Source organism: Ammodytes marinus, assembly GCF_949987685.1.
Source record: "Ammodytes marinus genome assembly, chromosome: 23".
In the NCBI taxonomy this organism is placed as follows: Eukaryota; Metazoa; Chordata; class Actinopteri; order Uranoscopiformes; family Ammodytidae; genus Ammodytes; species Ammodytes marinus.
Window position 1 is genome coordinate 15,266,410 of NC_137227.1, and position 23,572 is coordinate 15,289,981.

Consider the following 23,572-nt stretch of genomic DNA (forward strand, 5'->3'; position numbering starts at 1 on the left):
AATATCAGATAAATATATTCTCCTTAAAAACAAAAACTTTGGACCTGTGCAAACCATTGATATGTTTTAGCAGTGGGCAGGAAGTGTAAGCATGTCATGGAATGCTGCGGTCAAAGAAACTGTTGTCCTCTGAGCTTCTTGTGAAAGGGAAGGAAGAAGGGCTAAACTCAGAAGGAGAAGTAACAGAAAAAATAAGCTCTGATTAACGTGAAATGTAACTTCTCTTTTCCCTCTCTCTACCGTATTTCTAATTATTCAATGTAAGAACATTTCTCAGAAGTGGAGTGACAGAGTCGGTGCTGGATGTGAAGATGGGGCCCACTTGGCTCTGTGTGCTAGGATTATTCTGTGAGTACATCTGTGACGTTTACATTTACTGGCTGTCATAGGCTAACTCATGTTTCTTTTTAATCATAAAATGATCTCTGGCTTTTGTGGATGACTTTGTTAAATGCAATTTTCAACTGAATGCATGTATTCTACCTATTTACAGAATATCATCACATAAATGTGTGATACCGTTTATCAATAAGCAATCATTTTTACTGATGAAACTCCAGCTGGATTTTTACTTGCCTTCATTTATTGTGTGATGACATTTTAATCTTTATTTTAGTGCTGAAAACACTCCAGTGTGGACATGCTCAAGGTGACCAATTGTCTTCTTTTTCTGGATTTCAAATATTTACACACTCATTACTTATCTCCTATTCATCACGTAATCTATCATTGTTAATCCCACTCTCTTTTTGCATTTCTTTGAAAAATTATATTCAATCCAAATTCTCTTTCATATCTTCATTACATGTTAAATGGAAGACATACCAAAGGCTGAATTGAGCTATGACAACACAAACATTCCAACATGGGGCATTGTGACTCTGACCTGCTCTGTGAACCCATCCTCATCCACTTGGAAATACTTCTGGTACAGAGGAGAGAAAACCTCCGAGCCCCTGACTGCACAAGATTTTCTCTTCCTCTATAATGGACAAATCAGTGTCTCGCAGGGAGGAATCTACTGGTGCAGAGGAGGAAGAAGAGATAGAGCCACAGACTACAGTAATTCAATTGGTAAAGAAAAAATAATAACTATGATATATGGAATTCAGAAAAATAAACATTGCATACACTAAACACTATAAAACATTATAGTTGATGTTCAACCTTTTTGAAATTCTTTATATTTGTTATCTGTTGATCATGAACAGTCATATACAGGGCTGTAGCGACTCTGCAATCCAGTTGGTATGAGGTGTCAAACGGAGAGACGATCACCATTAGATGTGAAATCGAGGATGGAGGAGACACTGAGTGGGAATATGAATGGTCAACATCCAGCTCAGACACACTTCAAAAACACACTCAATCCAATGTCATCAGTGCTACTGTTCACAGTGGTGGGACCTACTACTGTCAGGGAAAACACAAAACGGGAAAGTATGTAGGAGGATGGAGTAATCCCATCACAGTGACAATGTCAGGTGAGTTAGACTCCATTTTATTCAATGTGAGAATATCATGATTTTGATCCTTCACCTACTTTTGTGATGAAATGTGTGTGTGTGTGTGTGTGTGTGTGTGTGTGTGTGTGTGTGTGTGTGTGTGTGTGTGTGTGTGTGTGTGTGTGTGTGTGTGTGCGCGTGTGCAGCTCAAGAGAAGTTATTCAGTGTACAGTAGCATTCAAACTGTACCTAAATATCACTTACAGATTCAAATCAAGAAACTAAAAAGTCATAATGTAGGCCACAGCAATTAAAAGTATCTTCTGCGGCCATGTTGCAGTTAGTTTTATGAGCACAACCAGAATTAGAAATTAAGTTATCTTTTCACTCAGGCATTTTAATTGTGTTAAATCAAAATTACAGTGAGTTAATTTGTCATGTATTAATTCTTTATTTAACTGCAGACAGACCAAAGGCTCAGCTGAGCTATGACAACAGAGACATTCTAGCTCGGGGCAGTGTGACCCTGACCTGCTCTGTGAAGACTTCATCATCCACTTGGAAATACTTCTGGTACAGAGGAGAGAAAACTTCTGAGCCCCTGACCACACAAGATGTCTCCCGCTCACATGGACGAATCAGAGTTTCAGAGGGAGGAGTCTACTGGTGCAGAGGGGGAAGAGGAGAACCAGTTTACTACACAGACTACAGTGATTCAATTGGTAAAGAAAATAAATGGCTTCATGATATGGAATACAAAATTCTGAAAAAATACATTACATGATTAAGATTACACTTAACACTGAAAAAAATTATGTTTTCGATGTCTAACCTTTTTGTAATTTTTTATATTTGTGACTTTGATCATGCACAGTCATATACAAGGCTGTTGCAACTCTGCAATTCAGCTGGTCTGAGATATACTACGAAGAGACGATCATTCTTAAATGTGAGATTGAGAATGGAGGAGACACTGGGTGGGAGTATGAATGGTCAACAACCAGCTCAAACACACCTCCAAAACTCACTCAATCCAATGTTATCACGACTACCGTTTATAGTAGTGGGACCTACTATTGTATGGGAAAAGAAAAAGGGAGACCATATTCAACGGGATGGAGTAATCCCATCACAGTTACACTGTCAGGTCAGTTAGACTGCATTTTAGTCAATGTGAAAATATTGTGATTATCAACCGAATTAATTGTGTGTGTGTGTGTGTGTGTGTGTGTGTGTGTGTTAATGCAGCTCAAGAGAATTGATCATTCAGTGCACAGTAGCACTCAAACTGTACCCAAATATTTATTTATTTAAAGATTTAAATGAACAAGAAAGGAATAGTCATAATGTGACTATGAATGGAGAAGAAGTAGCTCATACAAACCTTCGAAGCAGAGTAAACACTTTGTTGTACATACAGTGGAAATTACATGTGTAGGGGCAATGTGAAAAGTGAAAAGTCTTCAACAGATTGGAGTGATCCCATCACACTGACAGTGTCAAACAGTGCGTCACATTTCATTCAAAGTGAAGACTATACAACTCATTTAAGGTTTTTAAATGATTAAGAAATATTTAAAAAAATATGTTTTTGTAACTTCATTTTAGGATCGTGTATCATTGTATTTGGTATTGTTTATTTGGAGATATATGTAGGATCCAAGTAGTGCATAAAATCCACAACAATATATTGTGATATGTTATACTTTCCAACAGATAAACCCATACCCGTAGTCATAGTGTCTCCATCATGGCCGACTCCTGGAGACTCAGTGACTCTCAGATGTGAGGTTGAACATCACTCTGAAGGATGGAGGTTCTACTGGTATAAGGCAGTTCCCGAGCTTTCATACAACTACTTCTCCTACAGCTCCCAGATGTTAACTGGCAGCAGCAATGGGACAGAAGAGGATTCCTACATCCTCCATGGACAGACACATACAGCAGTATATGCCTGCAGAGCTGGAAGAGGAGATCCAGTGTGTTATACTGAGTACAGTAAACCAAAGTTTGTCTGGTCTGGAGGTAGGTTTGTTTCCATCTTTTCTGTATAAATCTATTCACCCCTGATGGAGAAAATGTATTGATTGTGGTGACCTCATGATCTTTCCTGTATCACTTGATTCAAGCCGAACATTCTTCCTTTAACACTACTAGGGTATTTAAAGATCATAGATTTGGCATAAGTTCATTCTTTCCTTATGTCTTTACCCTTTACTTTTTTTATTTGATCTGAAAGTACGAGTCACCAAAAAGAGAGGTTATTTTTTCACCAAAATGTCTCTTTTTTTTAATAGCTACTTTTACTTTGGATACTTCAGCTTACTATTTTACTAAAATCATTGTTTTATTTATACAGCAGGCAGGAACACTTGTTTCAGATTGAAATACATACCAATCTCAGGCACTGGAAAAGTCAACAGTCAAAAGAGCAGGCATGTTGATACTTTATCATGGGTTGTTTTTTTCAGATTTTCATGTATCAGCATCTCTTAAGGTGAATCCTGACAGAGTGCAACACTTCACCTCTGACTCTGTGTCCCTGAACTGTGAGGGAAACTCCACCAACTGGAGAGTGATGAGGTTCACTAAGGACAGATACCCTTCATACTGCTCTATCTGGGGCACGATGAATGGATCCACATGCAACATACACAGTAACAACCAGAGTGATGCAGTGTACTGGTGTGAGTCTGGATCAGGAGAGTTCAGCAATGCAGTCAACATCACTTTACAGGGTAAGTTTTATTTGTTTTTTAAACTGACATTATTTTAAACATGCCATTAAGTGTGTTCAATATATTGTGTAATGATGCTTTGTCCATCTACATTGAAGTACACTGATTATTTGATTTCTGCTTCATGATTTACTTAAACCATCCATGTAAAAAGCTCAAGATGTATATCATTGATGTTCCAAAAGATTGATTTATAGAAAATATTATGCAATCAGTTAGAAAACCAGAAGTATTTTGCACTGCACTGAACTGACCCAGGTGCTGGTCAAGTAATGCCAAATATAAAAGGTTTATATATATATATATATTTGTAGTTTTTAGGACCCAGTAGATGCCTGATGCTTATTTGATAAAAGGTTACTTGCACAGTTAGACACATAGCCTACTGTATGTTGTAGGTATACAAAAGAAAACCTGAGGTTTTATGATCGCTGAAAAATAAATGCTTAATGAGCTGAAAGTAAATTAAATGAAAAATGTAATGTAGATGAGTTTTACAAAGAAACATGTGATCGATTCCCTTCATTCCTAGTCCACTTGTTCTGAAGTTCTGCACCAGCTGATCTCTGATAATCTTTAACTGTTTTACAGATAAAGATATAACCCTGGTGAGCCCTGTCCATCCTGTTACAGAGGGAGATTCTGTTTTCCTTGGATGCAAATTGAAAAGTGGAAAACAGTTTGTTTCCAATGTGTTCTTCTATCGAAATGAGATTCTCATTCAAAATGATAGTAGAAGCGATCTAAGTATCGCTGGAGTGTCGAAGTCAGATGAGGGCTTCTACAAGTGTCAACACTCACGATTAGATTCCCCACAGAGTTGGATGTCAGTAAAAGGTGAGTAGGATTAAAACCATCAAAACTTATTATATTTTATTTAAAAAAGTGTTTCTGTGTGAGAAAGATAAATGGTCAAACATTTTAATAATTTGAAATATCATTTGTTTCAACCATTTTATCCTGTTGAATTCAGTAAGAAAGTTTCCTTTTAAGCTGAATAAAGACTATCAGGGGTAATTTATTGCAAATAATTTCCTGCTGTATTGTGACAGGGTGTGTATATACTGTATATTGTACCATAAGTCTTACCTTTTGTATGAAAATATAACAGGGATTTTTACTGTGAATGTGTGTTGCTAGTAACTCCTGTCTTTCTATATTCAGATCGAGAAACTTACTATATAAGTTAAGTAACAGCTCTTATTTATTACAGCAAAGTCCAGGACCCAAAGCTCTTCCTTTCCAATCCACTTCACTGTTAGGCTGATCGTTGGATTCCTACTTCTTCTTATTGTTCTCCTCCTACTGTATCACTACAGACGGTTTAAGGGTGAGACATTTTTCTTAGATGTTTCATGTTTCAATTATTCAAATTCCACAATATATTCTGAGCTTGTGACAAAGAATAGCAGTATACCAACTTACAATATGAAACCATAACAACAAATGTCATCTTCACAGATCCAGGCTTTATCAGGTTGGTTCTACTCTCTTCTCTCATACTGAACATAACAGCAACACCTCACATGTTCCTTTTTAAACCTGTTGTATTTTGCTTCATGTCTAAGGCCGGTTCAGTCTGTGAGCACCAATCAGGACTTTGCTATGGGTCACATGGTCAACCAGAATGGGGCTCAAAGTGATGAACACTCTTCTCCTCTCTGCGGTGAGTTTTTGTTTCAATAAATGTTTCTGTAACATTTTATCAAGCATTATCGTCAGGGCAAATCTTCAATATGTGACCAGCAATGATGGCGTTACTTGATGTTAGTCCAGTTTTGTGGAAAGGTACATCATCTTGTCTGTGTCCCATTTGGTAATCTTTGCCGTGGATGTTTGACATAGGCTATTCTTGTTTAAATCATATTCATCATCAGAAATTAATTTAAAACTGGTGTTTTCCCATCTTCATCTCGAAAAATTATAAAATGGACTTATGTTGTCTTGTTTTTCAAATGCCCATTTCTTTTTGTGTTGAAGACCACAGGTGAGTGAAATAAGACGGGAAGTCCTAAAATAACATTGAAATGTGTGGGAACTGTATTGACAGGTGTACAAGGCTCTTTATGAACTTATTGGTTTTTCTTCACCTTCAGATGAAGTAATTCATTATTGTGGAAACTGTTATGCCGTATCAAATTAAATAAATCTATTGATTATTTCCCATTCACCCCTCTGTGAAGGTAAAATATTATCATGGTTTTAAACAATAGTATCCTAATAATTATAATCAAAAAATGTAAATTCAAATCAAATCTAAATCTGCTCTACCTTTTCTTCAGGTGAAGCCGAGGCATCTTACGAAAACTTGGATGCTGCAGAGTCCAGCCAGACTATAGCTGCCCAAGAGAGGAACTGGAATCCACGCAAAGGCAGAAAGTAGATACTGTCTACTGTTTTGTACATGTGCCCAATTCCTCTTAAGGGGGGATTGCAGTAAAGATGCAGAAGAACCCAAGAATATTACAACAGACGCCATCTTCAGAGACTGTGCCCCTGGGTGAAACGAGCACCTGGCAAAGATCGACACATTGTACAGTTTGTTGCAATATCGCAAAAATGTAATGTCACAGCAACCCCTACAGGCTAAACAGATGAACATGACGTGTGAAAGAACCTGCTAGAGAGATATCTGAAAAGTTAGGATGATGATACTGATATTTGTGCTAAGGTATATTTAGAGATAACCTTTTTATGAATTATGCAATTGTTTATTATAGTGTTTTGCTTTTGTGATATTTGTCTTTCTTCCAGAACAGACAGTTAAGCTCATTTGTATTTTATGATAATTTCTTTAAAATAAAACTCTTTATTTTTCATACCATTGTCTACGTTACTTCATTTCAACCAAACTTGAAAAAATACTGCAATTTTCTAGTGTTTAAGAATACAATTTTAAACTAATTTTAAACTCAGATTCCTTTTACTTTAGCACCTAAAACATCCTGCTTTGCTCAATTCCCAGTATTGATATGTTCAAAGAAACTCCCAACTGATTGCTTAAGGTTCACATCCTTATCATTGCACTAATAAGTGGGCCAGTTCTTTACATTTATTTATACAACACTTGCCATCCCCACCTCTTCCAGTCCTCATATCAAAGTGTCACAGATTTCTACAAACTCAAACTTCTGGCTCATTCTGTTGTCTTTCTTATTATGTTTCAGATCATCTATGGATTGCACTTTGACTGTTTTTTTTTCTTCACGTATCTGTGTATCAGCACATTAGCTCAAGTTTGAGCGTTGTAATGACACTACATTCTTTTTGCTATTACAGTGGCTTGTTTCTTCTCAGGCTTTAGTTACAAAGTCATCTTCATAGCACATTTCAGCTGTGATAAAGATTGAAGGCTTTTGTCCTGTTCATCTCAGGAGGATCCTAGAACATCCTCCTGTTTGCCGCTGTCCAAGGTGCTGATCCTGATCGTGGCCCCCTCAGGGACACTGAGGCTGTCCTGGGTAATGACACCTGTTGTAACTGATGACGGTTACCATTACTGCTATTAGAAAATGCTCGTAACACTGCAGAGAAGGTTTTTGTTTTAAACACAATGTTATTTTAGGAAGTTCTGCATTTGTTGTTCTGCTTCTGAGTACCACTTTTCTGCTCATTTTCTATTTTATATCTGGAGTTCAGGCAAAACGTTGAGCTGATAGATTCAATTTACATTTGACATGTCAAATGTCAAACCTGGGAAACATAAGCACCACCGCTCCACACAAAAGCAGAGGTGTGAAATACAGGAAGTGGCCAATTGGACTGTACCAAGTTCCACTCCACATGGGGGGGTTACGGTTTTTTATTTAGAACATTTCTTATTTTCTATAAGGTGAAATAGTAACACTAGTTTTTTGGTACTTTTGTTTTTGGTTAATTAAAATATTCAAACTGACTTCTTAACCGCAAAGCCACCAGACACCAATAGCTAAAAAAATGTTCTGGTGTTGAAGCCTCATGGTAATTGCGTTGGTTGAATGGCGATTAGTTTACTTTTTTTTTAACTGTTTCATCCTCTTAGAGGAAACACATTGAGTTAACACCAATGTGAATGGAAACAGGCAGGATGGCAGGACTTTGGATCTCTCTATGCTAAAGTAACGAGTAAGGCAAAGTAGCTTTCTTAAGTCTGTTTTTAAATTGTATTCATATTGTGTATGTATACAGTTTACAGTATGTATATATCAATAGGTCATTTACATATATGTACAATGACATTTACAACTATATCGATCTACAATGACAACTGTCCTTTAATGGCATTTTGACATTTTATTTATTTTTATTATTTGCTACTCCAAAAATATAATTTTACCTTTGTGATGAATAAATGATCTATCTATCTGTCTGTCTGTCTATTTCCTTGGCGTTAAACCAATTCCACCACAAGGTGAGTTGAAAAGGTTATGGGATGCTTTACACTACAGTGGTGCAGCTTAATTTAGTGCTATAAGCTGAATGCATAGGGATAATATCAGATAAATATATTCTCCTTAAAAACTAAAACTTTGGACCTGTGCAAACCATTAATATGTTTAGCAGTGGGCAGGAAGTGTAAGCATGTCATGGAATGCTGCGGTCAAAGAAACTGTTGTCCTCTGAGCTTCTTGTGAAAGGGAAGGAAGAAGGGCTAAACTCAGAAGGAGAAGTAACAGAAAAAATAAGCTCTGATTAACGTGAAATGTAACTTCTCTTTTCCCTCTCTCTACCGTATTTCTAATTATTCAATGTAAGAACATTTCTCAGAAGTGGAGCGACAGAGTCGGTGCTGGATGTGAAGATGGGGCCCACTTGGCTCTGTGTGCTAGGATTATTCTGTGAGTACATCTGTGACGTTTACATTTACTGGCTGTCATAGGCTAACTCATGTTTCTTTTTAATCATAAAATGATCTCTGGCTTTTGTGGATGACTTTGTTAAATGCAATTTTCAACTGAATGCATGTATTCTAACTATTTACAGAATATCATCACATAAATGTGTGATACCGTTTATCAATAAGCAATCATTTTTACTGATGAAACTCCAGCTGGATTTTTACTTGCCTTCATTTATTGTGTGATGACATTTTAATCTTTATTTTAGTGCTGAAAACACTCCAGTGTGGACATGCTCAAGGTGACCAATTGTCTTCTTTTTCTGGATTTCAAATATTTACACACTCATTACTTATCTCCTATTCATCACGTAATCTATCATTGTTAATCCCACTCTCTTTTTGCATTTCTTTGAAAAATTATATTCAATCCAAATTCTCTTTCATATCTTCATTACATGTTAAATGGAAGACATACCAAAGGCTGAATTGAGCTATGACAACACAAACATTCCAACATGGGGCATTGTGACTCTGACCTGCTCTGTGAACCCATCCTCATCCACTTGGAAATACTTCTGGTACAGAGGAGAGAAAACCTCCGAGCCCCTGACTGCACAAGATTTTCTCTTCCTCTATAATGGACAAATCAGTGTCTCGCAGGGAGGAATCTACTGGTGCAGAGGAGGAAGAAGAGATAGAGCCACAGACTACAGTAATTCAATTGGTAAAGAAAAAATAATAACTATGATATATGGAATTCAGAAAAATAAACATTGCATACACTAAACACTATAAAACATTATAGTTGATGTTCAACCTTTTTGAAATTCTTTATATTTGTTATCTGTTGATCATGAACAGTCATATACAGGGCTGTAGCGACTCTGCAATCCAGTTGGTATGAGGTGTCAAACGGAGAGACGATCACTATTAGATGTGAAATCGAGGATGGAGGAGACACTGAGTGGGAATATGAATGGTCAACATCCGGCTCAGACACACTTCTAAAACACACTCAATCCAATGTCATCAGTGCTACTGTTCACAGTGGTGGGACCTACTACTGTCAGGGAAAACACAAAACGGGAAAGTATGTAGGAGGATGGAGTAATCCCATCACAGTGACAATGTCAGGTGAGTTACACTCCATTTTATTCAATGTGAGAATATCATGATTTTGATCCTTCACCTACTTTTGTGATGAAATGTGTGTGTGTGTGTGTGTGTGTGTGTGTGTGTGTGTGTGTGTGTGTGTGTGTGCGTGTGCGTGCGTGTGTGCAGCTCAAGAGAAGTTATTAAGTGCACAGTAGCATTCAAACTGTACCTACATATTTAATCACTTACAGATTCAAATCAAGAAACGAAAGAGTCATAATGTAGGCCACAGCAATTAAAAGTATCTTCTGCGGCCATGTTGCAGTTAGTTTTATGAGCACAACCAGAATGAGAAATTCATCAGTTAGCTTTTCATTAAGGCATTTTAATTGGGTTAAATCAAAATGACAGTGAGTTAATTTGTCATGTATTAATTCTGCATTTAACTGCAGACAGACCAAAGGCTGAGCTGAGCTATGACAACAGAGGCATTGTGGGCATTGTGACCCTGACCTGCTCTGTGAACCCATCATCATCATCCACTTGGAAATACTTCTGGTACAGAGGAGAGAAAACCTCCGAGCCCCTGAATACACAAGATGATGTCATCCTCTCAAATAGACAAATCAGAGTCTCACAGGGAGGAGCCTACTGGTGCAGAGGAGGAAGAGGAGACCCAGTTTACTACACAGACTACAGTGATTCAATTGGTAAAGTAAAAATAAATGGCTTCATGATATGGAATAAAAAATTCAGAAAAAATACATAACATACATAACAATTACGTAACATAACAACAGGCTTAACTTTTATACTTTGAGTTAGCTGGTAAAAAAGAAATTTACATCAAAACATCAAAAAAGAAAAACCTTACTACAAACAATAGATATAATATTTACAGCATTTACACAGTTCACAGACTAAACATAAACTAAACACTGAAAAAAATTATGTTCGATGTCTAACATTTTTGTAATTTTTTATATTTGTGACCTTGATCATGTACAGTCATATACAGGGCTGTTGCAACTCTGCAATCCAGCTGGTCTGAGATATACTACGAAGAGACGATCATTCTTAAATGTGAGATTGAGAATGGAGGAGACACCGAGTGGGAGTATGAATGGTCGAAACATCCCTGGGACACACTTCCAAAACACACTGAATTAATTTTTATCAGTGGTACTGTTTACAGTGGTGGGAGCTACTACTGTATGGGAAAACACAAAAGCGTGTCGTATTCAACAGGATGGAGTAATCCCATCAGAGTGAGCGTGTCAGGTGAGTTAGACTGCATTTTATTCAATATATAAATAACATAATCTTGAACATTCAGCCACATTTTCGATGAAATGTGTGTCTGTGTAGTGGTGATAGTTCTAGAGTTCCCAGGGTAACCCCTCCATTTCGAATAATAACAGAAGCTTCAGTGGCCTTCAAGAACAAGCTGTTAGTTTTTAATGATGGCATCATCCACCACTGCCTCAAGTCTTTCTACAATATCAAGTGATGAGGTGAAGATGTCTTTAGTTATTTATTCTGGATCACTTCTTCTTGGTCTTCCAACAGGTGCATTTCCCCAGGACACCCACTTATAAAAGTGGAAAATGGCAGTCTTCATAGTGGCAAGTTATGTAGATATAAAAGTCTCATTCTAAGGAAAATAAAATAAAAACCAAGTCTGTTCTGAAAAATGACAATAAATTCTACACACTGCACCGTTAATGCAGTTCAAGAGAAGTGATCATTCAGTTCACGGTAGCATATGAACTTTACCTAAATATCTAATTATTTACAGATTCAAATAAACAAGAACGGAAGATGTCATAGATCTCAGGGATTAAAAGTATCTTCTGTTGCCATCTCAATTCATTTAAAGCCGTCAAGAGTTTGAAGGAAGAGTCAGTGGAAAATTGCAAATGTTTTGATGAATAATTTTGATGTTTATTTCCCTATTGCCCTTCAGCTGCATATTCACTTGTATTTTGTCTTCATGTAAGTATCATGTCGTAACTGTCTACTGTTGTCCTTCTAGGCCAGGTCTTTATTGAAAAAGATCTCTCTTAGGCCTTTCACACCAAAATGAACCAAGAGTCAGTTCCAGGCTGGTGTTGGGGTCAGTTCAAAACTGGTTACAGCCTTATCCCAGTTATGAACCGGTTGGTTTCACATCGACCGGAGACAGCCATGGAGCCGGCAAGAGAGCAACGTCATGACGTCACTGTAAACGTGTGTGTACGTCACCCGACGCCGCTGCTCTTGTGGCTAACGCTAAAGCTACCGCTAGCTTTAAGCACAACAACAGCGGCGAATACGTCTTATTTTTACACTTGTTGGCTCTCGCTTTGCTTTCTTAAGCAAACAGGACCCATACAGCGTATTCTCGCCGGTCAATTTGATCGCTACGTTCGGTAATTATGTTATGTTTACGTCTCGTAGTAGCGGTGTTTTTAAATATGGCGGGCATGAGGTTTGAGTTGCTCTGGTTGGTCAGGATAATCCCTCCCCCAACCGTTCGCGCAAGCAGTTCTTATCAAACCCTGCTCAATCCTGGGGTATGAGTTCCCCCGGTTTTTACGGCCCGGAGCAGGCTCTCTGGCGGTGTGAAACCAAAACACTGGCTCTAACTCCGAACAAGCCCAGAACTAGCTCCGATTTTGCGGCGGTGTGAAAGGCCTAAATGAGACCAACCTTGTTAAATAATGGCAGATCAGTTCTATGAACACCACCAAAAATGGGTGAAATTCATTAGTTATGTTTTCTTCAAGGTATTTTATTTGGGTAAAATCAAAATGACATTGATTGCAATTGTATGTCCTTATTCTTAATTAAACTGCAGCTAGACCAAAGGCCGAACTGAGCTATGGAAACGTAGATGTTCCAATAGGGGGCAGTGTGACCCTGACCTGCTCTGTGAACCCATCATCATCCACTTGGAAATACTTCTGGTACAGAGGCGTGAAAACCTCTGAGCCCCTGACCACTCAAGATGATGTCATCCTCTCAAATGGACAAATCAGAGTCTCACAGGGAGGAGCCTACTGGTGCAGAGGAGGAAGAGGAGACCCAGTTTACTACACAGACTACAGTGATTCAATTAGTATCAACAAAATTGGTGAGTCTGGCATTAGTTTCTTTTAATTCATTTAAAAACCTTATTCTATTATCAATTAATGATTGATAAAAAAAAAGTTTTGATGTAGATTTACCATTTTATCTTTTTGACATCTTCTTTCTTTTGGGACCTGATGAACACAAACAGTTGCAAACAAGGCTGTTGTGACTCTGGAACCCAACTGGTCTGAAATATACAGAGGAGAGACGTTCACTCTCAGGTGTGAGATCAGTGATGGAGGAGACACTGAGTGGGACTATGAATGGATAACAGCCAGCTCAGACAAACCTTCGGAACAAAGTGAATACATTGTTGGATCTGCCTCTACACACCACAGTGGAAAGTACTGGTGTAAGGGCAAAATGAAAAATGAAAAGTCTTCAACAGATTGGAGTGACTCCATCACACTGACAGTGTACAGTAAGTGGCATTACTTTCAAATTGAATACTATACAGTTATTTAAAGGTTGTTTTGATTTATTTATGTCTCAAAATGCATCTCTGTTATGGGATAAAGAAATATTTAAAATGTTATTCTAGTGACTTAAAATGTAGGATTGTGGATCTTTCCATTGGTATAATTTATTTGGAGATATACAGGATACAAGCAGTGCATATAATCCATGACAATACATTGTGATATGTTTTAATACTTGGAAAATCACTTTCCAACAGATAAACCCAAACCTGTTGTCAAAGTGTCTCCATCTTGGCCGAATCCTGGAGACTTAGTGACTCTCAGCTGTGAGGTTGAACATCCCTCTGCAGGATGGAGGTTCTACTGGTATAAGGCCGTTCCTAAACCATCAGACAACTACTTGTACAGCTACCAGCTGCTACCTGGCAGCAGCAATGGGACTGAAGAGGATTCCTACATCGTCCATGGACATACACATACAGCAGGATATGCCTGCAGAGCTGGAAGAGGAGATCCAGTGTTTTATACTGAGTACAGTAAACCAAAGTTTTTCTGGTCCGGAGGTAGGTTTGTTTCCATCTTTCCTGTGTACATGCTCCGACAATATAAGAAATTAATTGATTGTGGTGACCTTACAATCTTTCCTGTGTCACAAGCTTCAAGCCTTTGACCATACTGGATGGTTTTAGGTCATGGATTCGACATCATTTCACAATTTCCTTTTGACTTTACTCTTTTCCTTTTGAATTTAATCTGAAAGCATGAATGTCACCAAAGCGGTCAAACTCCTCTTTTCTATAGCCACTTTTACTTTGGATAATTAAGCTCATATTACTTCTTCTTATACCTATTGCATTTATCTACACAACAGGCAGGACATATGTTGTTAGAGTACAGATGGACCAAACTGTCAAATTCAGGCAATGAAGAAGTGAGCAGTCATAAACCATGTTGACACCTTATTGCTTGTTTTTCAGATTTTCATGCATCAGCGTCTCTTAAAGTGAGTCCTGACAGAGTGCAACACTTCTACTATGACTCTGTGTCCCTGATCTGTGGAGGAAACTCCACCAGCTGGAGAGTGATGAGGTTCACTAAGGACGGTGACCTTTCATACTGCTTTAGCTGGGGGACAATGACTGGATCCACATGCAAGATATACAGTTACACCCAGAGTGATGCAGTGTACTGGTGTGAGTCTGGATCAGGAGAGTTCAGCAACACGGTTAACATTACTGTACAGGGTATGGTTTTATTACATTTTAAATACATTATTTTAACCAGACCATTATGTGTGTTCAATATATTTATGTTGTGTACATCTACAATGAGATGAACTGGCATTTTGAAAGCTTGGAGAGTCTGCTACATAGTTTACGCAAACCATCCATTTAAAAGCTCCAGACTTATGTCATTGAGTTTGTTCCTCAATACTTACTATCACTTATATTTATCTATTTACTTAATATTTGTAGTTTTTAGGACCTTGTTAATGCCTGATGTGTATATGGTAAAAGGTTACTTGCACAGTAAGACACATGCTGTAGGCACACAAGAGAAAAAATTGGGTGTTATGATCACTCTGAAAAATGAATGCTAAATGAGGCAAATTAAATTAAAAATGTAATTCAAATTTTTTACAATAATATGTGTGATTACAATTAATAATTCTATATCCACTCATTCTGAAATTCTGCACCGGCTAATCTCTGTAATTTGATATTCTTTGACTGTTTTACAGGTGACCAAATTATCCTGGTGAGCCCTGTCCGTCCTGTTAATGAGGGAGAAAAGGTTTTCCTGAGCTGCAAATTGAGAAGCGAAACATCTGTTTCCAATGTGTTTTTCTATCGAAATGAGATTCTCATTCAAAATGATAGCAGGAGTGAGCTAAGTATCTCTGCAGTGTCGAAGTCAGATGAAGGCTTCTACAAGTGTCAACACTCAGGATTAGTGTCCCCACAGAGTTGGATATCAGTAAAAGGTGAATAGGATTACAACTATTAAAACATTCTATTTTATGTAAAAAGTGTTTATGTGTGAGAAAGATACATGGTAAAAAATATAACAGAAATTGAAGTAGCATTTGTTTCAGCCTATTTCTCTTGTTGGATTAATTTAAAAATGTTTGTTTAGAGCTGACTTTATAACTTCTGTCATTGTTGGTTCATTTGAAACAATGTGCTATATGTTAATTAACATTATTATTTATTACAGTAAAGTCCAAGACCCAAAGCTCTTCATTTCCTGTCCAGTTGACCATTGGGCTGATTTTTGGATTCCTACTACTTCTTATTATTCTCCTCCTACTGTGTTACTACAGACGGTTTAAGGGTGAGACCTTTCTTCTGAGATGTTTCATGTTTCAATTATTCAAATCCACCAATATATTTTGAGCTTGTGACATGAATAGCAGTATAACAACTTACACTATGAAACCATGTAACAACAAATGTTTTCTTCACAGATCCAGGCTTTATCAGGTTGGTTCTTCTCTCTTCTCTCAAACTGAACATAACAGCAATACCTCACATGTTCTTTTTTAAACCTGTTGTATTTGCTTCATGTTGTAGGCCGGTTCAGTCTGAAAACACCAATCAGGACTCAGGTCACATAAACAACCAGAATGGGGCTTTGAACCAAGCACCATCACCAGGTCAAATCCTCAATATGTGCAATACGTTGGTTTATGTTTAGCTAAAGGGTTGTTGTAGTGACGACAAACTATTTGTGCGTATTTATATTTTCACTTCAACATGTGACATTACTACTGTACAGACCTGAAAAACCTCCAGTCCAATCATTAATCCATCTATCCAGCTGCACTGCACTATATGTGTCTGCTAAGCAAACAAATCCTGAAAACTGGTTTCTTTTTCAGACCCTAGCCAGATGTATGCCCAGGTAAACCGACACAATAAAGGTAAAGGCAAGAAAAACAAAGGTAAGCAAAGTCAGAATTCACCTGCATTCTGAGCTGATGTTCCGAGACAAACCAAGACAAGACAGCAAGTGCATATAGAAAAACGCCACTTCACTTGTTAAACATCAACCCGAATTAGATCAAACTGCTAATTAAGGCAATCAAATCAAACAGCTTTGCATAGTCATCCCTAGATAATTCAATCCACACTCAAAACATGTACCTTATTGTGTTTGATGATCTGGGTGTGTGCTTTTTATCCTTTTAACATTTAATTTTACCTTCTTTTAATTTAAGGGAACTGATGACAAGTTTTTGAAATATATCCTGTACTCCTGTATGTTTCAGAAGCAGATGAAAAGCAGGATGTGACATATTCATTGATAGATCTTAAAAAGATTGGAAAGAAGGGTGAGTACTCCGAATGCATACAATCATTTATTATTATTATTAAACAAGGCATACATGCAAAATGTCAAATAAACTTGCATTACTAAACATACGCAAATATGTATTATTTTAATTTAAGAACATTTAAAAGATTTTACGTGGACAGTTTGTGCATAGATGCCATTATACTACTTTGTATTCTTCGTATCAATACCTATTATTTACTATCTATGATCAATACAGACGTTAACCTTAACATTGTTGCAGTGCACTATCATTATTCTTTTATACAAAACTGGCAAATGTTTCTCTCCATTCAGAAGCAGATGACTCCCCGGATGTCACATATTCATTGATAGATTTTAAAAAGATTGGAAAGAAGGGTGAGTACAGATGCTATGTGGACAGTTTGTGCTCTGTGGCCATAACACTACTCTCATTCTTTGCATCATTTGGACTTAACCCCTTAACATTGTAGCTGTGAAGTCAGTGCATTATCAATTGTTTTTCTCCATTCATAGGTAAATCAACTCCTGCAGCAACTGATGACACTGTTTATTCAGAGGTCAAACCAGGAACAACCCTTGGTAATAATGGTGCCATATGATGTGCACACTGTTATAGTTTATTCTATAGATAATTACATGGGTATTAGTTAGAACAAGCATCCTCACATCTTGAATAGCCGAATATAATAACTCTATAGCTTTGTTTTTTTTTTGGTTTTCTTTCAGGTCTGTAAGGACAGCTGTTTCACCAAAGAAAAATGCCAGTATTTCATGATGTCATTGTCTACACCCCAACTATCACACATGTTCAGTATTGTGTACAGTTTGCTGTATCATTCTTTTCCAGATACTAACATTTCACCAAATCCAGATTACCAGAGATCTATATAGGACGACATATAGCTATGTCGGTTATTAGGTCTGTAAAGAACAGGTAGAATAACAAGCATACAAACAAGTAACTAGCTACTTTACCACTGTACTGTTTAAACAAATCAAGTCCAAAATATGAATACATGTATTTGCATTACATGATACACATGTATTAATAAACTTATTTCCCAATCCATTCAGAATCCACCCCTCAGCTGGGATGAGAATTATCAAGATTTTTTGGGGTCAAAGGTTTCCTAATCGCTCTAAAATGTTGAACACACGTTGAAGGTTTTATCCAGATCGAAACAAAGATTCGATCTAAAACATTATCTGACTTGATTTCAAGTTCCTTTTTTTCTCTTTTGATCAACCCATTTTTAGGCCAAGGTGATATTGCAGATTTAAAGTCAGGATCTTCATCAGCACTTATTTTAATGTATGTAATGATCTGCTATCGAGCAATATATCCTATACAACATGTACACAATTCCTTTGCTTTTATGAAAAATATTGGTAGCTAATATTTGTACTTTATTTTCAATTGAATATAGTTTCTATTTTTTTGTATTTTATACTAAATGTTATACTTTTATGCCTCATTAAACTTTTTTTTTGAATGCAGTATGATTGATTCAGAGTCTTCCTTTCTAATTTTGGTGATCCAGTAACATATATGCCTTTGGGAACAGAAGGATTGGAAAAAGGAGTGTGATGAACCTGACCTTTGGCTGTATTTGTCATATACAGATTGTGAAATTACTTTATCTCACTTTTTATTTAATTTTTATAAAACTGGCAACATGTGGTGCCAGTGGGATGACTATTCTAGTCTGAGTTTATACAGTCCGCTTTAAGAGGAACTGGGAAGTAAAGTTACTTTTACTCATGCGGACAAGTGTTGCTTTCTTCAAGGTGCCATAAACATTGTTTAAGATTTATGAGGTAAAATAAATTTGAAAAAAAAGTTAGCTAAATTCCCTTTTCTGAATTTGAGTGTTTGAAGACTTTTGGAACAGTTTTTAAAACCAGGTCAGTCATCCTCCTTCTCCACATCTCTCTGCTTTACAAACATTTTGAATTCAAATTATAGAAATGTGTCTGGAATAGCACATACATTGAAGCTAAATGGTTAATACAAGGATACATTATGCAATAAAAATATATTATTACACTATAACTATGCTAGGTATTGTCGTTTTCTCAAGCTTAATTACCATAGGACATACATCTCTCTGTGATCATTACATTGATTGAATTGGTTCAGGTCAGTAAAGGATTTTTCCGTGTTTGTGCCTAAGTTGTAAAAAAAAAAGTTCCTGGCTGATCATAAAAAGTCCTCTTAATTATGATTCTGATGATCTAATATAAGATGTTTATAACCGTTTGTAACACAATCATCATCAAATCAAAAATCTTCAAATTTTTTAAATGAATACATGATATATGCTTAAAACAAACAGTAAACAAAAGTACACAAGATATCTCTACATTTGTTCAGATTTTGATTGAATAAACTATGGAGTATATCATAGCCTATATAAAGATGTACAAAAAATGGGTAAAATCAAAATGATTATAATTCTGTATAATAAGTATGAAATGATTATTTATAGAAAATGTCAAATCTATTTTAAAATAGCCTCTAATCGTGGAAAGAGGAAGGAAAAGGTGATTGGCAAAGTTTGCGAAAGCCTGAGTGGAAATTGACATGAAATCCAACTTTTCCCCCTGCTTTTAAAGAAGTGTCAGAAAAGATTTGTCAGAGGCAGGGTGACGGTGCTGGACATTAGGATGGGACACACTCTGCTCCGTGTGCTGGTGTTAATCTGTGAGTAGCCTACAGCTGACATTTGATTTAGTTTTTAAACGTACAGATTAAGGAAAATTTATGTAACACGTTGTGTGGATAGTAAGTTATTATATATATTTTATTTTGAATTTATAGATTTCAAAATAAAACTTTTGGGGATTTTGTCCCATTATATGCATTGCATGACTCAACCAAATGTTGTTTATGACTATTTCACAACAGCTAGTTTGAAACGTTGGCTCAGTTTGGCTGATGTGAACTTTCATGCTTTTAGCTTTACATATCCTGTCATCCAAGTCTATACAACCGTATAACAGCATTCCCATTTCTACAGGATATAGATTGTCAAACTAAAAGCTGGTATTTTATAATTCTGCCCAATTCTGTTCTTGACCTTAAATTCAATTTGATATGCTGTGAAGATCTAGACTTGACTTTGCCTTGTTCTTACCCCTGGCCTCTAGGTGACCTCACCTTTCCATCTATGAAACAATGACAGGCTCGAACAACACACAAAACGGTAGAGTATAAAATATTTTTAACAAGCAGCTTTCTGCAAATTATAGAATCACCCAAGTTTATGTGCTCTATAACAAATTAAGTAAAGTTCAAGGAAGAAAAAAAACATGCTCATTTTAGGTGGGATAAAGAATGAACTCAGTGTTGTTACATTTAGCTGGAATTTGCTCAAGTGCTCTACATATGAAACAAGAAATTAAGAAAAAGCAATGAATCGATTTTTATTGTAAAGCTTCCCTATAATGTTTTTTTTACAGGTAGACAAGACGATCCGCTGGAGAGCTCCGACTATTATAATCTGGATCCTCAGTCGGCTACAGGTATGAATATTGAACTGCTGTATAACCCTAGATATTAAGTTAAGTGGGTATAAATTGATTTGATAAAGGGTGTAATGACATTAATACAAAAAATGTAGAACTTCAGTTATTGTGAAGTATCTGTTTCTATTTCCTTGATATTATATATTCAGTTATGATGATCGTTAAATAATTAAATAGATTTTGTGAATCTGTGCTATGTTAAAAAAAAAACTCTGGGCAAACAGCCATTTTGCATTTGGTATTGTGTAAACTGAATTAGCCGTGAATTTGGCCATCACAGCAACACATCTCTCTGTGTGTGTGTGTGTGTGTGAACTGAGTTCGCTGTTGGATGCCCAGCCTGCAAGTAATTCTATTATAAAATGGGCAACCTCAAAATCTGAACATTTAAAAAAACAATTTGAAGAAACTAAAGAAAACTGGAAACTACCATGGTGACATGATAGGCTCAGTACTGTTTTATCAAATACCTTGTATGAAATAGTGTACATCACGTCAAATGTCAAGTTTTCATATCTCTGTTTTGCAAATATATATATATATGTTTTTGTTCTAGGTCCATGAAGAGAAGTGCATCATAAACAACACAAGTAATTATTCCAGGATCCGTGTAGCCATTCAGCCACCAGCTTATTTATGTCTCTGCTTAAAATGTTTTCTGGCGTGTTTGGCTAAAGTTAAGTAAATGTCCGAGTTTCATAAGCACTTCCTAGATTACAATGATAGAATTCAGGTTGGATATTAGTCACATTCTAAGGATTAAAAATATATCCACTTATGGCTTAAAGCTGAATTGCCTTATTGTGTACATTTGAAAGATATACATCTATCTACTATGCCTTGTGTTCTGCTCATTGTGTATGTGACCCACTTATTAAGTACCAATCAAGTAGTATGAAAAATACTTAACCATGAAATATGTACATTTTGTTCATTTTACTCTGACTGAGTTGAATGGGATCGAAAAACAGAAGTTTGAGCTTCAAAGGTTTCGAGAAAATAGTTAAAGATTTTTGAAAGTGAAGGTTGAGCTGTTATATTTTATTTTAGTCTCCTATGTCATCATACACTAGTATATGTCTTTCAGTGTCAAGCTCATTGAAATGTTATTGTTATATATCATTGTTTCCATCTTGCAGATGATAAAATCAATAAAAAAAAATTCTCATAAGGTTTTGAAAGATTAAATGTGGCGTCACTGTGCTGCTTGTGCTACCTCCTAAAGGTCCTTTCAACTTCCATTTTGTGCTTTTGCTTTAGGCAGCACTGCCACAATGTGTCACAAAACACAGTCTATAGCCACAATTGGCAGCAAAAAGCTTTTGGTTCCCTGTCGGCCATACTGAGTCCTTGGGTTTACATTATCAGCCACTTATGTGGAACCCTGCGGTATTGCATTTAGTATCACTTAAGTTCCTGTGTTCAAATATCTTGGCAATACATCTGTGAGTGCATGCATGATGCATGCAAGATGTTTATTTGATTTAACTGAGTTTCATAATATTAAAAACTAAACCGTTTTTATTCATCTTGGCAAATAATTTTATCTGATAAAGGACCCTTCACATCATTATTACCTTTCTATGTTAACAAATAGTTAAGTAGTTGTAATAGCTCCAACTTCGTAGCATCGTATTGTCAAATAAAGACATACATACATTTGAATTAATATGTTTTGTCTTTCATAGTTTTTATTATTAAAAAAAACTTTTAGTAACGTGGTATTTTAGACCAGCTGATTCTGCTGAATGCCCAATGGGACAACCAGTACGAGTCAAAACCTTTTAATAATTATACATAGCAAGTTGTGCATTTCTCTGTTTTATACTCAATAAAGAATGCCTGCCGGATTATAACAGCACTATTTCAGTATGTTTTTTTTTTCGCTCTGAAACTGATAACTGCTTGTGGGTTCACACCACAGGAAGTTAGGTTGAAGACAGAGATCAGTCCATTTCTGCAAAGACTTGAGCTAACGGGAACACCACTATCGTGACTTCATTCACTGACTTGCAGAAATGTACTGTATGCATTTCTGAAGACAGGAGGTAGCAGACCCGATCCTCAACATTTCACACATTGAGATCCTTTTTCTTTCTTTTGTACTCTATAGTTTCTAAGTAAAACATTTTTTTATAATAAATTGATTTGTAGTGATGCAGCTAATCTTTTGTCACCTGCATATAGATGTAATAGTGAGATGGAAGAATAGTACAATTTGATATAAAACAGCGGGCTGTAATTTTGCAAATGATCTAACCCAGTGGTTGGGTTTTCAAACTGTGGGGCACGCCCCCGCGGATGAATATGTGAAAAAAAAAGTAAGTTTTTTTTTAGTTTGTGTTTTTTATATTAAGATCACGGCAAAGCTTGACAAGAGTTATTCTGCTTCGTTCCTCTCACTGCATTTAAATGCATTCACTATATTACAGAGAAATAGGTCTCGTTAAAGAAAAAGAGCACCAAGCCCATCCCAGAGGACCCTGCATAAATTTTTTTATTTTAAATTAATATTTTTATGGAAAATCCATGTGTCTTTCTTCAATAGCTTCTAATTAATCAGACCCAGTGTCTCCAAATGATTTGTTCACACAAAATTCCTCATATTTAGCCTCTTAATTTTCCTCTCAAAGTGCACCAGATTCACGCATTTCACTTTAAAAAGTGAAAAAAACTCTCCCGGGGGGGCATACCCCCGGACCCTCCTAAGAGGGTCTGGCTACTATTTCCCTCCATCAGGACATTGGAGGCTCTAGCGAAAAAAACACTGGGTGTGTGAGTGACATTTAACTAGTCAATAATTTGGGCAAGTCTGTCTGCCTATCTTTCTCACTCCGCTTCATACTCAGTCACTACTATCCATGCTTAAAGGAAGCAGGATTAAAACACTGAATTAAGATGCTAAAATTTATTAAACAATGTGTTTAAAAACGCACAATTTTTTTTTGTGTCCGCTGAAATTTGTTCTCTGAGGGGGGGGGCTCACTCTCTCACACTTTGAAAACCCCTGATCTAACCAATGACTTGGTTTCAGGAACTTAATGTCCTACTTCCTGCCCCACTTACTTATTTCCCCCCTCACAGCAGAGTTAT

At 36.6% G+C, this 23,572-nt stretch overlaps 2 protein-coding genes across 2 annotated transcripts; both read left to right on the top strand.

Annotated features, from left to right (window-relative positions):
• The first annotated feature begins 207 nt into the window (after positions 1-207).
• On the top strand, positions 208-18,419 carry LOC307269516 (Fc receptor-like protein 5). Its single transcript, XM_080052491.1, has 17 exons — positions 208-348; positions 617-649; positions 820-1,074; positions 1,212-1,484; positions 1,910-2,167; positions 2,320-2,592; positions 3,162-3,470; positions 3,917-4,183; positions 4,775-5,020; positions 15,848-15,964; positions 16,098-16,113; positions 16,204-16,286; positions 16,512-16,574; positions 16,902-16,964; positions 17,264-17,326; positions 17,465-17,530; positions 17,678-18,419. Exons 1-17 carry the CDS (start codon positions 312-314, stop codon positions 17,683-17,685), a joined length of 2,430 nt encoding a protein of 809 aa, XP_079908617.1. The 5' UTR covers positions 208-311; the 3' UTR covers positions 17,686-18,419.
• On the top strand, positions 11,256-15,392 carry LOC307269412 (uncharacterized protein; the record flags this gene model as incomplete). Its single annotated transcript, XM_080052378.1, has 6 exons — positions 11,256-11,378; positions 12,937-13,212; positions 13,360-13,632; positions 13,888-14,193; positions 14,608-14,855; positions 15,372-15,392. Exons 1-6 carry the CDS (start codon positions 11,312-11,314, stop codon positions 15,390-15,392), a joined length of 1,191 nt encoding a protein of 396 aa, XP_079908504.1. The 5' UTR covers positions 11,256-11,311.
• Positions 18,420-23,572: the final 5,153 nt, after the last annotated feature.

What these genes read in the sequence shown, in the direction of transcription:
- LOC307269516 (XM_080052491.1), top strand. Translation starts at nt 312, where the DNA reads ATGGGGCCCACTTGGCTCTGTGTGCTAGGATTATTCT. An exon ending in CATCACAGTTACACTGTCAG is followed by an intron (nt 2,593 to 3,161) that starts GTCAGTTAGACT and finishes ACTTTCCAACAG; the next exon opens with ATAAACCCATACCCGTAGTC. An exon ending in AAAGTTTGTCTGGTCTGGAG is followed by an intron (nt 3,471 to 3,916) that starts GTAGGTTTGTTT and finishes TGTTTTTTTCAG; the next exon opens with ATTTTCATGTATCAGCATCT.